Consider the following 21,967-nt stretch of genomic DNA (forward strand, 5'->3'; position numbering starts at 1 on the left):
GCAATTCTGACTTTATGGCCCGGTTTGACAGACAGGGCTTAGCCTAAGTCAGGATTAAGCCTTAGTTCAATTAGGATATTTAAGTAGCTTTTATAAACGTAGACTAGTAAAAAACATTACTGGTGTACATCTCAAGACAAAACAATGGCTCTAACATATTTTAAGATATGTCAGTGCAAGTTACTTCCAGTTAAAACAGGTCAAACATGCATTTTAGTCTAGGACTAACTTAAGCCTTGTCTGTAAAACTGGGGGTAAAAGTCACAATTCTGACTTTAACACGCAATTTTAACTTTATAACTCGCAATTGCAAGAAAAAAAGTCAGAATTGTGAGATAAAAAGAAACATTTACATGACATTGCTAGTCAATGCATCAGTCAGTAAGATGTTTAAAGTAAAAAAATGTCCTTGTTTCCTTGTTTCAGTCCATATGTAACATCCACTGAAGTCAAAATCACTAACGGATTCTTTCTTAATACCAAAAATATGGCATGTTAGTTATATAAATTAGTATTTATTGAACAACAATATTTAAATTAACTACAATCGCCATTATAACAGTATAAGTAGTAAAATAGGAAATAAATAAGCAAACAGTTCAGTCAAACGTACAAAAGCAGTGCTTTAGTTAGTGCAGGATTTAATTTCAATGTAAATATAAAGTTATGAAACTTAATATAGCCCTTAAGCCAAATCCATTAGCTCTGTAACAAGTATTATATTAATAAGACCAAAGATTGGCTGTTTAATATACCAAAAGTGAATTATACCTCATGTTTAAACGCTATCTACATAAGAGCCCGTGGCAAATTCCTGAAGGACTGGCCAAGATGATCGCTTAACTGATGGCCTGGAGCTCATAAATCCGCTATGTTTACATATAAATTGCATATCTGAGGTCTAAACAACTATATTCTCACCTAATAAAAACTCTTAAAACTACATTCAGTTACAAAATAACAGTAGTACCTATAAAAATATGGTGGGTTTGCTCGACCGCCATGACACTCGGTGTGAGAATGCTGACAGCGGAATGATTCAAACGATGAAACGGTTACCGTGGCGACACTGGTAGAATATCGCGTGGCTGGAAAAGACCTCTCGGCAATTAGATTGAAGAGCCAGAAGTAATAAAATCTACTATAGATTTTATCATTATATATGCAAATTGCATTTTTTTTTTTTATTCAAAACTGGGACATTATAATCAATAATTCATCATATTATATATATATATATATATATATATAGTGAAAAAAATGTATTAATGAATGAAATGCTGAAGGTGTCTGAATACATTTTGGTTTGACTGTATATATATATATATATATATATATATATATATATATATATATATATATATATATATATATATATATATATATATATATATATATATATATATAAATATTCAAAAAGACAAATTTTATTTAAAATAAAATTATCTATCAATTAAAATATGTTCAAATAGAAAAGTTGTTTTAAATGGTAATATTACAATAATACTGATTTTACTGTATTTTTGTTCAAATACATGCATCCATGCATGCAGTCTTATTATCATCATCATCATGCAAAATAAAACTAGTTATACTTTCAGGCTGATTTAAAGAACATTCAAAAAAAAAAAAAAATGTTTATCGGTATCAGAACAGTGTGATCTTTCGCATGCGTTATTCGAGTCTCGTTACAGAGGTACAGCCTTCGGCAAGTCAATTACATCAGTGCAAATAACAAGCGGCTTCACCTCCGGGAAACAGAGTGAATTTTAGTCACTTCCTGTTGGAGAGCTGCAGGCTGGCACAGGTGTTAATATGACAGGAAGAACAAAGCAGCGCCGGGACCTGTGATTGAGTCTCACGGGACACGCCGAGACTAAATTAATCCGAGCACACCCTGCCAATGCTTCCTCCGCGGATCCTTTTGAGATTTCCCAAAGAGCTCTACGGCGCTGCGGTAAAATGGAGAAAAAAAAGCAGAAGAAGAGCAGGCCGAGCGCAGAGGGGGTTTTATGGGGGTCTGTGTTTAGGAAATGCAATTCAGAGAGAATTTGTAGCTGTCATTAGGCAGTAAAAGGAGGCGAGACGGGTTCACATGAACGTAGCGCTGACAGCACTCCGAGGCGTTTTTAAACAAGGGCTCTGCTATGGGTGATATACTTTTATAGCACTCGGAGAAAGCCGGGAACGCTGTTCCATCTGGAGGGAGTGCTGGTGCATTCAGTCGACGGGCACGAAACAGGGGCAGACATTTCCACAGTCATATTCCTGTCACTGCTTCTGAGAGACGATTTATAGGCCTCTGAAGACGACGCAGAGGAGAGAAAGTCAGATAAGGTGGATGGGAAACCTTACACACACACACACACACACACACACACAGAGGAGATGGTTTTAAATCGACACACCTGCACAACAAAGACCTGAAACTAGAGCTGAGCAGCATACTGAACATTCACAAAACGCTCAATGATTTCGCTGGTGATGAATGAAGCAACAAGCGACTGTTTGAGTGATGATGCAAGAGTAGACGCAGAGTGTGAACTGTTTCACAAAAATGAATCAAAACAACCAACTCAAACAGCAATTTCGCTATTAAAGACAATTAAAATCCCTAACAAGTCAATATATTTTGACATGTACTGTACATTACTGCTTATGTATTGCTATATTGGCTCATATAAATAAATAAAAAATATATGTATATATATAAAATCTTGTTTTTGTTAAAAATAGCATTGAAAGCATACTGGGATTCCTGTATATTTCCCTAGATTTTTAATGCATTTTGAAGACGTAATCTGCCCTGAAACAATTAGTTGGATAAAGAAAAAAATACACTTTTAAGATATCTAATATTTGTAAAAATTCATGATATCTCTCAAATATGTTTAGAAAGCCCAACCTGAAGCATCCCTGAAAACAGAATGCCTGTCTTAAACACATTAGGATGGATGAGACACGAGCCGCAGGAGTCCTCATCAGTGCCCAGCTCACATCCTCAACATACACACGCCAATATCCTCCAACACACACACACACACTCAGAGTATAATCACACACATGCGCACACAGCACAGCCTAACCTACTAACACAACACACAGACCAGTTATACACTATGGAATAAATCACCCCTACCTGCCAATTATCATCAATTAACATCTGCCTTTAATCATCTCCACGTTAATTAACGCTGGCTGAAACCCCACAACTTATATAACGGAGAATTACTGTATAAAGCCTTTAAACACACACCTGTGACCGCAGGTCAAATAAATTCACACAACAATGATAATTATATATAACTAATATTACATTTACTTCGTATTATTAATACTAATAGATTATTTTTGAATTATGTGCAATAGTATATTTGTAATTATGCAAATCTTTGCAATAAATATCACACACTAATTGTTACATCAACTTTCAAAAAGAATGCAAATCTAAAATATTAAGCATAGTTTGTTTCAGCGTTTTGCATAAGCTTTGGATTAAAGAAAACCCCATATATACACCGATTAGCCAAAACATGGCGTTTCGCACAGAATAGTTCTAGGAACTCAGTTAGATAGATCCCAGAGAACTAATTTCTCCCCAGGGCCATGTTCCTGGTTGCATTCGCACCGGGAGTAGGAACTCTGAATCGGCTGACAGTGGCATCTTTAAGCGTTGCATTTACAAACGCTAAAAACTGGTGGATGGAGGATGCCGTGATCGGAGCTGTGTTGTTGTGTGTCAAGGGTGATAATGAGATGGAGTGTAAACGCATAATTTACCCAACTGAAAGAGCAAAAAAGTGGTGCTAACAGACAAAATGTCATATGATGTGCTGTTATTGCTGTTTTCCATGTTCGTGAAATAAATATGCTTACACAGCTTTTTAAAAATGCCAGGTGTCGGTGTAGATACACTCACGTCACTGATAGATCCCATAGTGCTGGTTTAGACCCTACTCTGAAGTAGGTGCTAATTTAGTTCCCCCAAAAGGAGTTCCTAGAACTAAAATCATTCCTAGTTCCTGAGGTGCAAACACAGCAAAATCTGGGTACTTTAGCCAGTAGTTCTAGGAACTATGAAAATGTTCCTCTGGTGCGAAAGCCCCTATTATGAGCAACTGCCTAACATGATGTTGGCCAAAACAGCGCCGACCCACGAGGCCTGGATTCTACAAGATCCCTGAAGGTGTCCTGTGGTATCTGGCACCAAAACATTAGCAGCAGATCCCTCAAGTCCTGTAGTTTGCGAGGTGGAGCCGCTGTGGATCAAACTTGTTGGTTCGGCACATCCCAGAGCTGTTCGCTTGGATTGAGATCTGGGGAATTTGGAGGCCAGAGCAACACCTTGAACTCTTCATTATATTCCTCAAACCATTCCTGAACAATATGTGCAGTGTGCATTATCCTGCTGAAAGAGGCCACTTTTTTGTCATGAAGAAGTGTACCTGGACTGCAACACTCTTTAGGCATGTTGACATCCACATGAGTGGCCGGACCCAGTGTTTCCCATGAGAACATTGGCCAAAGCAACACAGTCCCTCCACCGGCTTGTCGTCGTCCCACAGTGCATCACTTCCCCAGGTTAAAAAGTGCACATGTATACAGCCGTCCAGGTTATGTAAAAGAAAACAGGACTCATCGGACCAGGCGACCTTCTTCCACTGCTCCAAGGTCCAGTTTTGACACTTGCATGCCCATTGTAGGTGCTTTCGACGGTGGACGGGGGTCATCATAAGCACTCTGATTGATCTGCAGCTACGCAGCAGAAGTGACACATTCCTCCCATAACCACTATTAAAATTTTGTGTTACTTGTGCCACAGTTGACCTTCTGTTGGCTCTGACCACACTGTCCTCGTGCATCGATGAGTCTTGGGCGGTTTGTGGTTTGTCCCTCCTCAGACGCTGTTGGTAATTTCTCACCACTGCTGCCTGGGAGCAACACACAAACCTTGCCGTTTCAGACATACTCTGACCCTGTCACCTTGCCATAACTATTTGGCCCTTGTCAAAGTCCCTGAGATCTTTATTCCTGCACATTTCTCCCGCGCACGCACGCTGAAGCACATGCAACAGTGTGATATGTGAACACATGTGATGCATTTTCGTCCTCTGTCGCCTCACTATATGAACGCACAAATTCATCTCCAGAGCTGCTCTAAAGTCACTTCATCAGCATTTAACCGCTTCGTTTGAGAAAATTACTGTCATAAACACAGAGAAACTCAAAGCTCTAGGCAAACCATCAAAATAAAAGTTCGATTTAACTTGAAAAACATTACTGTTGTACAGTAGAATTTAGACAAATTAATAATATATTATTAAAATATATTTTAAACAATCTCAGTGTTTCTTCCATGTTTTAATTTTAACAGTAAAGCTCTGTTGTGCAGCACATTGTTTGACAAAAAAAAGTTTAATTTCATGATTAAAAGATAAATTAAATGGTATGCGTTCATTTGATTGCCAGAAAAATTTAAAATACATAACAAAAAAAAAATATTTTTTACTAATTTATATTGTTGTTTTTGAAGAATTCAATTAATTAGACATACTTTTTGATTATTAAAATGGAAATGGAATCCATTCCATTAAAATGGAATCCAGAAAGCAGAATTTGGTCAAAATAAAATTTAAGGGGAAAGAATAAAATGTAGGGCCCTAAAAAAAAGTTTTGTTAAACTTTTATTTAATTGTTGGTAAATTGGACAAGATTCATTATTTCAATAAATTAGACATGCTTTTTGATTACTAAAATTTAATTTAACCATTAAAATGTAGTCAAAAAATAAAAAAAACAGAAAAAAACGGAATCCAGAAAAATTAAAATGGAAAAAACAGAATTTGGGAAAAAATAAAACGGATTTTATAGGGCCCTATATATCTAACACGGATGGATCTCTACCTGTCGCAATAATATAAAACTCTCCTGATATTAGAGTTACAATTACAGAAGAATAAAATAAAGCATAATTTGTTATCTTTTGGAGCTTGGAAGTATTCAGCTTGAGCAGATGTTTTATTCCGTCATCACTGTCCTCGTTAGAACTCATTTCCCAGTACATTCAGCATCTGGCTCATATTTGCCATCTCAAACATATCCTCAAAACTATCATTTTCAATATCTTCCAAATCATTATTTTGATCTCTGACAAGATCCACCATCAAGTGATAATGACAATTTTTCATTGCGCAAATCACTGAGCCATTTCAAGGTTTGCTGAAGATACTGGTGTATTCTTTTGTTTCCTGCCTGCACTAACTATGAGTGAAACGTCACTTCATCATTGTGTATCAGACATCGCTACCTTGTGGAACAAAAGCGAATTGGACTTATTCAGTCATCAAAGATTCAATTATTGTTGTGCAGAATAAATATACTTTCAGTTATACACCTCGGTTCGTTAGCGACCCTATACAATTTTTACAAAAAAAAATGAATGGGGAAAAACAGGCATTTTTTTTTTTTTTTTATATTGTTTATAATGAATTGATTGAGGAATACTAAGGAGGTTGATGTCTAACTTTAAAAAATGAATGAGGAAGAGGATAGTGAATGACATCCAGTGTCACTAAAGACTCAAGGTATGCGTTTAAGGGTTAAGATGATGATGAAGAAAAATAATAGAAGTAATTTAGTTGTCCGGTTCTCACATTTCCACTGACTTGAGAGCCGAATTATGACTGTTATCACATTATCTGCCCACAAACAAACATGCAGTATCACGGTCTTGAGTTCTGAGAACATGTTTACAGCATTTGGATTGGATTCTTAATGCTAAAACAAGCCGTTTCCAATGTAACATTTTAGCAAGACCAACCCAATGATGAGTGTTTGTTGAGGTGTGCCTACACAGACTCTCGGTCCTGCAAGGGCTGATGGAATGTGTGCGCAATCACCGCTCAGTGTAAAAGTTTAACAGCGGTTGGCTCTAAAGGCGAGCGGACCAACAGAGAAGCGTGTCGAGTGTCCGACCTGCAGATCCCACAGTGACGTTTGAGTCTGGTAGGTCTGCTCTTATCTTCACACACAGATCTGCCCTCGCAGAGGAGATACTGCCAATCAAGCGTGAATGTGTGTGCGTGAATCTTACGTGCTTCTCTCCTTCGATCCTCTTGTCTGCGAGCTGAACGGCTTCCAGGTACTTAAAATGCAGCTCCATGAGTCTGTCAACCTGCAGAAAGAGAGCGAGGGTGAGCATATGTTACAAATGCACCGAAACGCCACATGAACACACCACCGCTGGCAAGAAGAGATGTGCTTTAGGACCCAAATTCAGGTTATGTAAATGATATTCATATTTAACTGTGGCGGCGACGGAATCCCACACAAGACGAATGGCGGTTGTGTTATTTTAAGACAAAATGAGACATTCGTCATCCTCTTTCTAGCAAATACCTGTGACAATCTGAAGACAAACAGAACTGAGGCATGATGATGCCCATATGGCCGAAATCTTTTAGCTTGTGAAACTACCAATAATGCACTGCTCCTGTCAGAGTGATGAAACAGGGCCCGGCAGGACTGTGAGGGTTATTTTAAGAGTAGTGACTGCTGAGCGATAACAGCACACGTGTCCGTCCAGGTGATGTATGGAGACCCCCCGACCGAGAATAAAGGAGACGTACGACACAAGATGGAGCGAACCGCATCAACACAGTCCAAACAACACACGCATGAAACATTACACTGATGCACGACTGACTGAAACAATGGGAAAGCAAGCAAGAAAGAAAGAAAACAAGAAAAAGCAAACAAAACAAGTGAAGTAAAAGAAAAGAGCCAAACTGAAAAACAAAAATGAACTAACAAAAGCAAACAAAACAGCTTGACAACAAAACTGAAGGAAATAAAAACCAACGAATGGAAAAAACAAAACAAAAGAATAAATGAAAAAAGGGGAACAATCCAAGAAATAAATAATAGACTGAAAGAATTAATAAAAGAATTAATAGACAAAATGGCATAAAAAAAAACAAAACAGAAGGAAATAAAGAACAACAAATGAAAGAACAAATAAAAAATGCTGAACAAAACAAAAAATACAAAAAACAAATGAGTGATAAAAAGAAGAAAGTGAACAAAAATCAAACCCAGCAAAACAAAACAAGGAAATAAGGAACAAACGAAAACAGGTGAACAAACTAACAAAACACAAGGAAATAAAAGGACAAATGAAAAAACTAACAAAAGAATAAACACAACAAAAAAAGAAATAAACAATAGACTGAAAGAATTAATAAAAGAATAAATAGAAAAACTAATGAACAATAAAAGGAGACAGAATGAACAAAAACAACCAACAAGAGCAAACAAAACAAAAAGGCAGGAAATAAAAAATAGCAAATGAAAGAGCAAACAAAAGAATAAATGAAATTGGGTGAACAAACTGAAAAAGAAATCAATGTTAGACTGAAAGAATGAATAAAAAACAAATGAACAAAACCACAGAGGAAAGAGAAATAAACAAAAAAAAATCAACGAACAAAAGCAAACAAAACAGCTTGACAACAAAACTGAAGTAAAATAAAGACCAACAAATGGAAAAAACAAAAAAGAATAAAATGAAAAAAGGGGAACAATCCAAGAAAAAAATAAATGATATACTGAAAGAATTAATAAAATAATTGACAAAACGAGCAAAACAAAATCCAAAATGCGAACAAAACGTCATAACAAAACAACACTGAATGAAAAAAGAACAACAAATGAAAGAACAAATAAAAAATGCTGAACAAAACAAAAAATACAAAAAACAAATGAGTGATAAAAAGAAGAAAGTGAACAAAAATCAAACCCAGCAAAACAAAACAAGGCAATAAGGAACAAACGAAAACAGGTGAACAAACTAACAAAACAAAAGGAAATAAAAGGACAAATGAAAAAACTAACAAAAGAATAAACGAAAAAGGGAACACACCAAAAAAAAAAATAAACAATAGACTGAAAGAATGAATAAAAGAATGAATAAAAAAATAATGAACAAAAAAAAAGACAGAATGAACAAAAACAACCAACAAGACCAAACAAAACAAAAAGGCAGGAAATAAAAAAATAGAAAATGAAAGAGCAAACAAAAGAATAAATGAAATTGGGTGAACAAACTGAAAAAGAAATCAATGTTAGACTGAAAGAATGAATAAAAAACAAATGAATGAACAAAACCACAGAGGAAAGAGAAAGAATTAACAAAAATCAACCAATAAGAGCAAACAAAACAAAAACAAAAAACAAAATCACCGGAAATAAAGAACACCAAATGAAAGAAAAAATAAATGAAAATGGGTGAACAAACCAACAAGCCAAAAAATAAATAAACAATAGATTGAAATAGATTGACAAAAATGAATAGAAAACAAAGAAAAAATGAACAAAAAGAAAGTGAAAAAAAGAAAATGAACAAAAACCAACAAGAGCAAACAAAAAAGCAAACCAATGAATAAAACAAAAAAAGCAAACAAACAACTGAAAGAATAAAAGAAAGCCAACCAACAAAAAGCACGAATGAACCAAAAAAGATAAAAACAGTGTTGTTAATGAATAAGAAACAAAAGCAAAAAAATGAAAGAAAAAGCAAAAAAGATGATGTTTAACTTGATAATGGTTCAGAATTTATTTAAAATGTATTTGCAATTATTTAAATTTTAAGTAAAATACATTTCTTTTACATGCTTTGTAAAAGAAAAAACCTTATAGTAAAGGGTTACAATGATAATCATTGAAAAAAAAAACAAAAAAAAAAACAAATATAATAACTGATATTTATAACCAAGACAGTTCTGTTTTGTTTCTACATGAATTTGTCTTGATGCTCATGGTGTCAGTAAGTAGCACAGCATGTTCTATATTATCTTTATGGTAGCATTAAACCCATCTGCCAGCGAACTCTCCTCAAGCGCTCTTTTGTCGTCACTCTGCCATTTTTAGAAGCAGAAGATAATAAAGCCGTACCGTCAGCTGTCTTATTTTTACCTTCTCGCAGTCGTTCTCTGTGAACTTGCTGAGGAGACGACTTCTCTGCTGCCCTTTGAGGTTCCTCAGCATGGAGGCGATGATGGAACACACATGCTCTGGGAGAAGAAAACAAGGCTTTAGTGTCTTGATTTAATACACTCATGTCATACATTCACGTTAAATAAAGTAAAAACACCGAGCAATGAGTGGGAGGTGACATCCGCCAAATGGCAATGTGCTTTTCTAGACTAAGAACATGAAACTGTCCGCAAAACAACGAAGAGATTAGACATCCATGGTTCACACAAGTTCACCTGCAGTTTTAAAAGTACATTTCAAACTCTCTCTGTCAGAGTGATTCCAGCTGACTTTTGCTCATGAAAAGTAAAGTTGACTCAAGAAACTGCAGAACAAACCTGGATATAAGAGTTAGACACACTGGCTTTAAATAAGCCTTGTGGCTTTTATAAAATACCATTTTTGATTTTGAAAGTCTCTTCTGCTAATCAAGGCTGCAAAATACAATGAAACAATTTTAAATTGCTGTTTTCTATGTGAATATATGTTAAAATGTAATTTATTCCTGTGATCAAAGCTGAATTTTCAGCATCATTACTCCAGTCTTCAGTGTCACATGATCCTTCAGAAATCATTCTAATATGCTGATTTGATGCTCAATAAACATTTATGATTATTATCAAAGTAAAAGACATGGAAAAACTATTGATTTAGACATGTTGCACAGAAATATACAAACATGTCTTACTTTTTTTTTTTTTTTTTATCCAGTTAGTAGAAAGTATCAACAGAGTCAAAAGTTGTAATTTACTTAGACATAAAAGGAGAAACTGCATAAATATTGGCGAGCAAGTCTGTGACTGCCTTAGATAACTGCTGCAAATGGAAAAAACGAGGCTGCACTAAAAGCTTTAATGAACGTGGAGTGAAGTGCATGAAAGTCTTTGCACGCTGCTGTCGCCTATAAAAACACACTAATGAAGAAGCATTAGAGCAGAGGGAAGAGACACGCAACAAGACATCAGACGCAGCTGCAAATCTGATCGGACGGCTTGTTTCCCTCCAAACAGGAACAAGTAAAATTTACTGTAAGATTGAGTCCATCACACAAGACTCGGGCACTTTAAAAGAAAGAAAGATCAACATGTTAAAGGGATTGATCATTCAAAAACACAAACCTGTAAGACTTTCTTCTGATGAACACAAAAAATAATATTTTCAAGAGTCAACGATAACAATACTGGACCCATTGACTTTCATTGTATAGACAAAAAAAGAATGTATTCAAAATGTCAATTTTACTTTTTAGGTGAACTATTCCTTTAAAGCCTGTCGCAGAATAATTTGATGGCTGTGAATTTGATTAAGGGTTTATTGTGATTATCAATAAAAAGTGATATGAGTGTTTGATATAAAAACAGCTTGAGGCAAGCTGAAATATTCATTATATTAACACAAACCTGATAAAAAAAAAAAAGTTATACAGGTCATGAGACGGTATAATGCATAATAAATATAATAATTTTTTCACAGTGTATTATTGTTAAAAGATACAGCTTTTGATTGTTAGTAAATGTAAATGCATAGTAAGCTGTAGAAGTATTGCTCATTGTTAGTTCATGTTAACTAATGTTGATAAACAAAACCCTAATGTAAACTGTTCATGTTCTTTTCCTAATTTTTCTGTTTGTTAGTTCCTTCACTGGAAAAAAACAATGTATGAAATTGAGAGTGAACAAAAGTGTGAAATAAACAAAAAGGAACAAACAACAAAAAGGAGAGCGAACAAAAGCTAAAAGATAAAACCAGCGATAAAACTAGCGAACAAAAAAACGAACAAATCAATAAACATGGGTGACGCAAAGAACCAAGAAATAAATTGAGAAAAACCAACAACCAAAAATAAGGGAACAAAAAAAAAAAAACAACGTAAAAAAAAAAGCCAGCAAATTACAAGTAAATGTGAAAATTTTAGTTAAGTTTGTTAATGCATATGGCAGCATTTTATTTGAAAAGAAAATGAAATGAAAGATCAAACCAAAACATGAACTGTACAAAAAAAAAACCCAAAAACAAAACAGACGAGCAAACAAAAGTGAAAGAAAACTGGCGCACAAAATAACAAAGAACAAACCAAACATGGTTTACGCAAAGAACCAAGAAAGAGAAACCAGCAAACAAACAAAAAACAACACAAAAAAGCCAATCAAAAAAGAATTACAAGCGAACATGCGAAAAAGTGTGTAGAGTTTAATGCATATGGCAGTGAAACGAAATGCATATGGCAGCAAAGCAAACGAAAAAAGATAAAACTAAGATAAAACTAGCGAAAAAAATAAAGAATAAATCAAACATGGGGGACGCAAAGAACCAAGAGAGAAAAAAATAATGAAAGAAAAACCAGCAAACAAAAAACAGAACAAAAAACAATGCAAAAAAGCCAATCAACAAAGAATTACAAGCGAACATGCGAAAATTTGAGTTGAGTTATTGCATATGGCAGCGAAATATTTTCTTAATTTTTTGTTTTAGTTCTTTCACTGCAAAAAACAGTGAAAACCATCTCGAGATTAAAGTTGTTAAATTTCGAGAAAAAAGTCAAGATAAAATGTTGAGAATAAACTCGTTAAATAACGAGAAAAAAGTTGTTAAATTACGAGAACAAATTCGTTAAATTATGAGAAAAATGTTGTTAAATTTCGAGAAAAAGGTGGATAAAATGTTGAGAATAGTCATTAAATTAACAAATTTATTCTCAACATTTTATCTCGACCTTTTTCTCGAAATTTAACAAGTTTGTTCTCGTAATTTAACGAGTTTATTCTCAACTTTTTATTTCGACTTTTTTCTCGAAATTTAACAAGTTTTTCCTCAAAATTTAACAACTTTAATCTCGAGATGGTTTTATTTTTTTATTATTGCTTGGCCCTAATCCTCTTCCGTACGAAAGCACAAAACCGAACAAAAAAAAAACAACTGAAAAAAAGAGTGAACAAAAGCAAAAGATAAAACTAGCGAATAAAATAATGAAGAACAAATCAACAAACATGGGCGACACAAAGAACCAATAAATAAATAAAAAAATGACTAAAGAAAAACCAGCAAACAAAAAAAGAGTGACAATACAAAAAAAAAGAAAAAGAAAATCAACAAAGAACTACAAGAGAAAATCTGAATTGAGTATGTTAATTCATGTAACAGGGAATAATAAATCACATCACAATCTGACTTTTATTGAGATTTTGTTTATTTATGGTTTATTGGGGCAGATTATTAATGCTAATGCTCTTCTACGTTGATTGAACTTCAATTACTGTAGCAACACACGTCAAATCCACTGCATCAGGTGGTTATACAGTAAAAAGATGTAACGTCTTCTAAACCGGCACGTCCATGAGACTTGTTCTTCATCAGGTTAAAAATCAATATTTAAACACCATCTTGCACAAACACTCACAGCATATAACCAGACGGCCTTGATAAAACTATTTAATTTGGCCTTGGCCTTCACCGCCGCTGAATATAAATGAGACGGCGTGAGTTTAAACATCAGTCTGTGTGCATCTCTTCACCAACACATGCATTCTAATGCGGCGGGTAAAGCAAGGAGATGCATTAATCAACAGACGGAGAGAGGAAACGCTCGGTCAGCACTGCGATGTCGCGGGTCTTCAAGGCGACTCGCGGCCACCAGGAGCGAAGGGAGAGGAAAAAAAGTGAACGTTATTAGCGGCGGAATAAACTGTCTGGGGTGAGGAATACAGCCACAGGGAGCGGATGAGAGCAGAGAGGTGCAGGCTAGAGGTCTGAGATAAGTGCGTTATCTCCCAGCTCTGCCTCGGGAAAGCTTTTGTCATCATTACACACAGGAAAGAAGACTCGGCTAACCAACTACATCACTCCAGGTCGTCGTGGCAACAGGGAGAATGGCCATTGGCTGACAGGACGAGAATGCGGCGGGGCGTCCAGTAGGGGGCGGTACTCTATGTGGGACCAACACAAATGAGCAATAAAGTCCCTTCATGAAAGGCCCTTGGCAGAATAGAAGAGTCAATGAAAATACAAAGAATCGGGAAAAGTGTAATTTGACCATTTTTAGCTTGTAATATATTGTGAAATGCAATATGAAAGATGTTAACATTTTTATAATTAAATTAATACACTGTAAAGTGGTTTTCTATCATTTGTAATAAGGCACCAAACAGAGTACCCATTTAAAAAAATTAAAAATATTAAATATATAAATGTAAAAATAAATTATATAATTGTAAAAAAAATGCATTTAATTATATATATATATATATATATATATATATATATATATATATATATATATATATATATATATATATATATATAAAAAAAAATATTAATATAAATATTTTAATAATTTATAAAAAAATCTGTAATTAATAAATTTATATTTTTATTATACACAATACAATAAATAATCTAGAAAAATGTAAAAAATTTGAAAAATTTATTTAAAAATATAATTCATAAAATATTTATATATATATCATTTAAAAATATGATGTATATATCATAATTGAAATACTTTTATAAATGTAATAATTTCTAATCATCTAATATAATAAATATATGCGTTTTTATTAATTATACACAATTTAATAAGTTAATTAAATTAAAATAAATGTAAATTAAAATATATAATTAATACATATATATATATATATATATATATATATATATATATATATATATATATATATATATATATATATTTAATTTCAAAATGATATACATATATAATAATTGAAAATACTTTTATAAATTAAAAAAAAAAAAAAAAATACATGTTTTTATTAATCATACACAATTTATATATTTAAATGTATTAATTTTACAGAATTTATATATTATAAAATATATAAAAGCAGTTTTATAAAAGTATATTTATAAAAAGTATTAAATCGCATCTAACAGTTTGTAAATATATGTGCATACACACAAAGATACAGTAATTCTGTCATTTATGATCACATGATTTTGCGTAGAAGTAGTTGTTTATTTAAGAGAATAATTCACACACAAATTATTATTTACAAAATTTTCATAAAATATTCCAAACCTTTGGAAGTCATACATAAGCTCTGTATGAGGATCAGACTGAAATTTAAAGTATTCATTCAGTGATATTACTCTCCGCCAAAGCTTAAGTGGATTAGAAAATGTCACATTGGCACCATTAACATTAACCACGGGCTCTCAACTAAATGTCACTGGGGTCAATGACACCATTTTTGATTTGAGAGCAATTAAACTTCAGGGTTTCTCTCATATAATACAGATGAAGACATGAAACGGTGCTCAAGAACAGGGTTTACTTGTTCAGTGTTTTGTTGTTCTTTCTGTAGCTTGATAAACTCAGTAATGAAAGTCATACCGGTTTGCAACAACATGAGGGTGACATTTTTTGGTGAAAAATCCCTTTGAAATCTGACCTGGGATTTCAAAACTGCTTTCAAACACCCAGCAGAAAATATTACTCACATAATTACATTTGAATGCCTTATGAAACACCACATGAAGAGACAGAAAGCAAGCTAATATATGTGGCTGTACGTGATGTTTCTCCATCAAAACATGCGCGCTCTTTCTGCAGAGAGAAGACAAAGGTGTTTTGTTACAGTTCAAGAAAATCCCTTCAAACAAAGTGGATTATCACATTATCAACATACGAATCTGCAGCAAAAGAACAGCTAATTTTCAATAATGAATCCATTAGCGAAACCTCTGAGAACGGCAGAACAATGATCCGATTCCAAGTTTCATTTCAAACGGGAGAATTAACAGAGCTCTGGAGATCAGCGCAATTACACCAACGCTTTTGATCCAATTTAGCACAGCAATTCCAGCACTTCCCGCAATTATTACGTGTCCGGTAGAGATTAAAAAGCAGTTATAAGACAATCATTAGAAATAAATGAACTGCTGCTGCTCCCCCCCGCCATTTGTTCGGTTCACATTTGGCCAATTTTGAGTCGCAGCCGAGACGTCAAAGCAAATGGGTTTGTCTCAAACGTTGTCTTACATCTCTCCAAAGAATCATTATCCTCTGTAACGGGAGACATTTGGACAAACCACTCGAGTAATTTAGTTTAAAATGACCCGATAAAGACTAATAAATAATCAGCCAGACAGAACGACAGCCACGCCACTAGTGTTTAGACAAAGAAGACTCATTTTCATGTAAAATAAAGTACAGCTGTAATAAAAATTAACTATAAAAACACAAAATGACAAAAAAAAAAAATCTAATATTAAAAAAAAATGAAAATATACAAATAAAAACCTAATTTAAAACTATAATAGTATCTCAATAATAGTAAAATTTCAGAATTATCCAGTAAAACTAAACCCATAAATCAGTTTAAAATCTCGATATAAAAATTAACTAAAATAAAATATAAAAAACAAACTTATTTCAGCAAGTTGCCAAGGCAGCATTTCACATTTTTATTTAGTTTAATTTGATGTACTAAAATAAAACAAACAAACAAAAATAAAGTAAAAAACTATGTAGACACATTAAAGGTGCAGTGTGTAAATTTTGCGAATTGCAATATAGAGAAGCTACGGTGGCTGACACAGGACAAAGATGTCCAGTCAAGCAAACGCACTCTGTAGAGCAGTTTGTCCATTTAGGGCTACTGTAGAAACATGCTGGCGCAAAATGTATGAGATAGAAATTACTCATTCTAACGGTTCATTATGTAAGGTACATAGTTATGTATATTATATTGCATTTCTGTCAACAGATCCTCTCTAATTTACACATTGCACCTTTAAAAACCATCAAAAATGACTAAAACTATACCTAATATTAAAACAGAAACAGGAAAAAAAACTAATTAAATATTACTAAACTATATGGTTTCTCAATAATACTAATATTTCAGAATTATCCAGTAAAAATAAAACCATAAAAATTTGTTTAGTTGGTTGATATAAGTTAACTGAAATAAAATAAAATATAAAAAAACAAACTTATTTTATTTCAGCTAGTTGCCAAGCCAGCATTTCTTTTAAACCATTATCCATCAATAAAAGACTTAGTGCACACAATGCAATGTGGCAGAACACATTATTTCTCCTTGCTAAATCTCTCTTCTCTGCTTGCAAATGGAAAACGCGTTTTCTAATCAGCTAATTAGGAATGCTAATGCGAGCACTCAACAAAGGGGGCGGGGCCATGTTGGGCTGCTTTAGAGAAGAGGAAGAGTTGTTGTAGTGGAGTGTTGTTTTCATGCCGTCATTTTACGCCGGACTGCTTCACAAACGAGGATCAATTCTGGATTTGGAACACTGGATTTGCATTTTTGATTTTATTTCAGCTAGTTGCCAAGCCAGCATTTCACATTTTTATTTAGTTTAACTTTATGTACTAAAATAAAACTAACAAATATATATAGAAAAAATATATTTAAAAAAAAATGCATAAAAATTACACAAAAAAAAAAACCCTCAAACTATGCCTAATATTAAAATGGAAAAAGCAAATATAAAAATAAAAACTATAAATAAAATAAAAAACCTATAAAAAGTAAAAACTAAATTTAATGTTACTGGTAACACTTTATTTTAGGATCTTTTAACTAGTTGCTTATTAGCATGAATATTACTACAATATTGGCTTTTTATTAGTAATTAATAAGCACATATTAATGCCTTATTCTGCATGAACTTATTCTACATACTGAATCCAACACCTAAACTTAACAACTACCGAACTATTAATAAACAATAAATTAGGAATTTATTAAGGGAAATAGTTAATAATGAATATGTTCCCTATACTAAAGTGTTACTAAACTATAATAGTACCTCAATAACACAAAAATTTCAGTATTTAACCAGTAAAACTAAAAACATAAACATCTGTCAAGTTGCTTGACTTAAAATTAACTGAAATAACATAAAAACTTTTATTTTTATTTCTCATTTTCATTAATGATGTACTAAAATAACAGTAACACTTTACAGTAAGGTTTCATTAGTTAACATGAACTAAGAATTAACAACACTTCGACAGCATTTAGTGGTAACACTTTATTTTAGGGTCTTTTAACTAGCTGCTTATTAGCATGCATATTTACTACAATATTAACTATTTATTAGTACTTAAGCACATATTAATGCCTTATTCTGCATGACTTTATTCTACATCCCTTAATCTAAACTTAACAACTATCTTACTAACTATTAATAAGCAGTAATTAGTTTATTGAGGGAAAAGTCATAGTTAACATTTTATATGTGTTCCCTATACTAAAGTGTTACAATCTTCATTTCAACATTTACTAATACATTATTAAAAGCAAAAGTTATCTTTAATGCACTGTGAACTAACATGAACAATGAACAACAGTATTTTTATTAACTAACATTAACAAAGATTAGAAAACACTGTAATAAATGTATTGTTCATTGTTAGTTTATGTTAGTTAATACATTAACTAATGTGTTACCAAAATGGCTGAAAGTAAAACAAAAACACTATTAAAGGGATAGTTCACCCAAAAATGAAAATGTGATGTTTATCTGCTTACCCCCAGGGCATCCAAGATGTAGCTGACTTTTTTTTTCTTCAGTCAAACGCAAATGCTGATTTTTAACTGCAACCGCTGCCATCTGTCAGTCAAATAATAGCAGTGATTGGGAACTTGAACAATAAGAGTCGAAAAAACTTCCATAGATAAATCAAAATTAAACCCTGCGGCTCGTGACGACACATTAATGTCCTAAGACACGAAACGATCGGTTTGTGCGAGAAACCAAACATTATTTATATAATTTTTACCTCTAATACACCACTATGTCCAACTTCGTTCAGCTTCCTGTTAGTGAGGTCAAAAAACGCGTTCTGGTACCGGAAGTGATGTCTGGCCCATATACTTCAATGAGCGCGAGACATCACTTCCGTTGTCAGAGCGCGATCAGACCTCACTCACCGGAAGTTGAACGAAGTTGGACATAGTGGTGTATTAGAGGTAAAAAATTACATAAATAATGTTTGGTTTCTCGCACAAACCGATCGTTTCGTGTCTTAGGACATCAATGTGTCGTCACGAGCCGCAGGGTTTAATTTGGACTTGTATATGGAAGTTTTTTCGACTCTTATCGTTCAAGTTCCCAATCACTGCTATTATTTGACTGACATACGGCAGCGGTTGCAGTTGAAAATCATAATTTGCGTTCGACTGAAGAAAAAAAAGTCATCTACATCTTGGATGCCCTGGGGGTAAGCAGATAAACATCAAATTTTCATTTGTGGGTGAACTATCCCTTTAAAAAACTATATTAAAAACTAAAATCCACTAAAACCACAAGAAAAATTTAGTTTCTTGAAATGTAAAAACTTTGAAATATGAAAATAAAAACTAATTCAAGGTATTATTATAGTGGTCAGAATTATGCAGAATTATTAGTCCCCGTCGGCTAGTCTCGACTTTACTCTGCTGTATCCCGAGGATGTTCATCTTCCAGAACCTGGAGCGATACTGCCGTGACCTTTATCCCTGCGGCAGGACCAAACCCAAATCTTCATCTACTTCAGAGCAATTTCTCAACGACACACACACACAATCTTCTCTCTCTAAAGAAACCACATTCAAGAAGTTTGTAAGAGTGGAAGTTTAAATTGGCAGCGGAGTTCAAAGTTCACTGCGACTGAGAGACAGACGTTCGGCGTGTCACGACTCTTATTTCACTCCTAACACATCATTAGCTAAAACACATCCTGACAATTTCTCAATTCTTCCGCTTCCCAGCTCAACGACGTGTAATTATTCTGCCGGAACAGCTCTTGTGAGGAGAAAGCGCCCAAACTTCCTTTCACACGGTTGTGCTCGAGCTGAAGATTAACGTCGTCTCTTCTCTTTGTGCCTGTCAGGATTGTTTACCTGCGGACGGCCCATTTAAGTTCCTCACACAAAAGGAGGATGCTGTAAATTTGTTTGGTGCTTAATGGCGCAGAAGTTTTAATGAAACTTTTTTAATGTTGTTCTTCTTATTTCTTTAAAACCATTATCCATCAATAAAAGACTTAGTGCAAACAATGCAATGTGGCAGAACACATTATTTCTCCTTGTTAAATCTTTCTTCTCTGCTTGCAAATGGAAAGCGCGTTTTCTAATCAGCTAATTAGGAATGCTAATGCGAGCACGCGGTCCCTCGTCATGGAGTCGAATGCGCTTCAGAGGGGGTTTTACAGGGATCAGTCTGAAGTTTCTCGATGGACCGTTAGAGCTTAGCTGTTTAATTACTCAAACTCTGCATCGTCAAAGCTGATAATTAATTAATCAGTTTGATGGGGCTGCGTCTTCATAAGCACCTTTTTGTCTCAGAACGGATGTCAAGAATTAAGACGCTAATAGCTGATTGATGGGGCGTAATCTCACACCAACCATATTTCACATGATTACGTCACAATACGACCAAACAAACAAACCAATTTATGCAAAAATAAAAATGTGCACAAATGTTTTCATTTTGAAGGATAAAGAGATTCGGATGAGAACAAATCTGCTATGTCAGAACGTTTTGTTGCATGCATAAAATATGCAAATTTAGCTAATTAATTTTGCAACAGAGATACAATGATATTTGCATGGCTTCTTTTACATAAATCGCTTTTTAAGGACTACAACAAATGGCTGGAAGGGACTACAACGAGCTTCTTCCCAGGTTAGTGACATCATAAACCCCGCCCCCAAGAACACTCAACAAAGGGGGCGGGGCCATGTTGGGCTGCTTTCGAGAAGAGGAAGAGTTGTTGTAGTAGAGAGTTGTTGTCATGCCGTCATTTTACGCCGGACTGCTTCACAGACAAGGATCAATTCAACGCTGGATTTGCACAAAAGATGAACATGACTGCACATGCTAGTGGATGAGTTGAATCAACTCCACAGCAACTACATCAATTTATCCACTAACCATTCAGAAACGTCCAGTTTCATTCTAAAAGTTGTAACTTCTTCCTGAGTCTCTCCATCAGTGTCGACTCCGGTTTGAACAATGTAAGGCGGAACACCGTTACTGACAATCCTCATTTTGACTGCGTGAGATTCTCCAGCTTTGTTGTTGTTGAGCTGTTAAAGCTCCGCCCTCTTCTGGAAAGGGGGCGGGAGCAGCAGCTAATTTGCATTTAAAGGGACACACACAAAAACGGCGTGTTTTTGCTCACACCCAATTTTTGACAAGCTAAAATAAATAATCTGTGGGGTATTTTGAGCTGAAACTTCACAGACACATTCTGGAGACACCAGAGACTTATATTACATCTTGTGAAAAGGGGCATTATAGGTCCTTTAAGTACTTGCAACAGATACTACAATGATAAATATTTAAAATTGCACCTTGGGAAATATCTTTTTCCTTTTATATCCTGTTTTCTCCTTTACAGCAATTAGAATTTCAGGCAGAAATGTGCTTAATTGTCATGCAAAAGCTAATGGTCCAAAAAATAGACTTTAATGGGAACAAAAAGGGCACACATTTAATGCTAAAGCCAGACTTGCTAAAGCACCACAAGCAGTTTTAACAAACTTATCTTACATTTTAGACACATAAGCTGTCTAAAAGTAACTTGTCTTATATTCTTGCACTTCCTATGTAAGATACCGGGGGCCACAGGTTAATTTATTCTGCCTCTTTGTACAGATGAATTTCCAATCTGTCCTTGCTTGACTGAAAGGCATCTGAGAGTTAAACTGTCAACAGATGAAGACTGACCGGCTCAGGTGATCAGAGATCTTACAGCAACATTTCTGATACTATCTGTCTGAAATAGTATGCAAGATTAGAGCCAACGGGTCTCAAATCACAGTATGTTAAAAATAGTATGACTAGAGGGCAAATCTGATTGGAAGAAATGTCGAGGTCATACTTCATCCTAAAATTCCAAATCATATTTCTTCCCAAAAAGAAAGTAATGTGAATTATATTAGGCATAAAGAAAATAAGCTCTAGT

General features: G+C 34.2%; 1 protein-coding gene across 1 annotated transcript in view; it reads right to left on the reverse strand.

The window, feature by feature from the left end:
• Nucleotides 1-21,967, reverse strand: part of ctnnbl1 (catenin, beta like 1) — a 56,358-nt gene that overhangs the window by 10,120 nt on the left and 24,271 nt on the right. The window contains exons 12-13 of the mRNA XM_067371107.1: nt 9,973-10,070; nt 7,094-7,174 (exon numbers count right to left, since the gene is read on the reverse strand). Coding sequence (XP_067227208.1) covers nt 7,094-7,174; nt 9,973-10,070 — 179 coding nt within the window. The remainder of the gene's footprint in view (nt 1-7,093; nt 7,175-9,972; nt 10,071-21,967) is intronic.

The sequence above is a fragment of the Chanodichthys erythropterus genome, chromosome 20 (assembly GCF_024489055.1).
Source record: "Chanodichthys erythropterus isolate Z2021 chromosome 20, ASM2448905v1, whole genome shotgun sequence".
Taxonomy (NCBI): Eukaryota; Metazoa; Chordata; class Actinopteri; order Cypriniformes; family Xenocyprididae; genus Chanodichthys; species Chanodichthys erythropterus.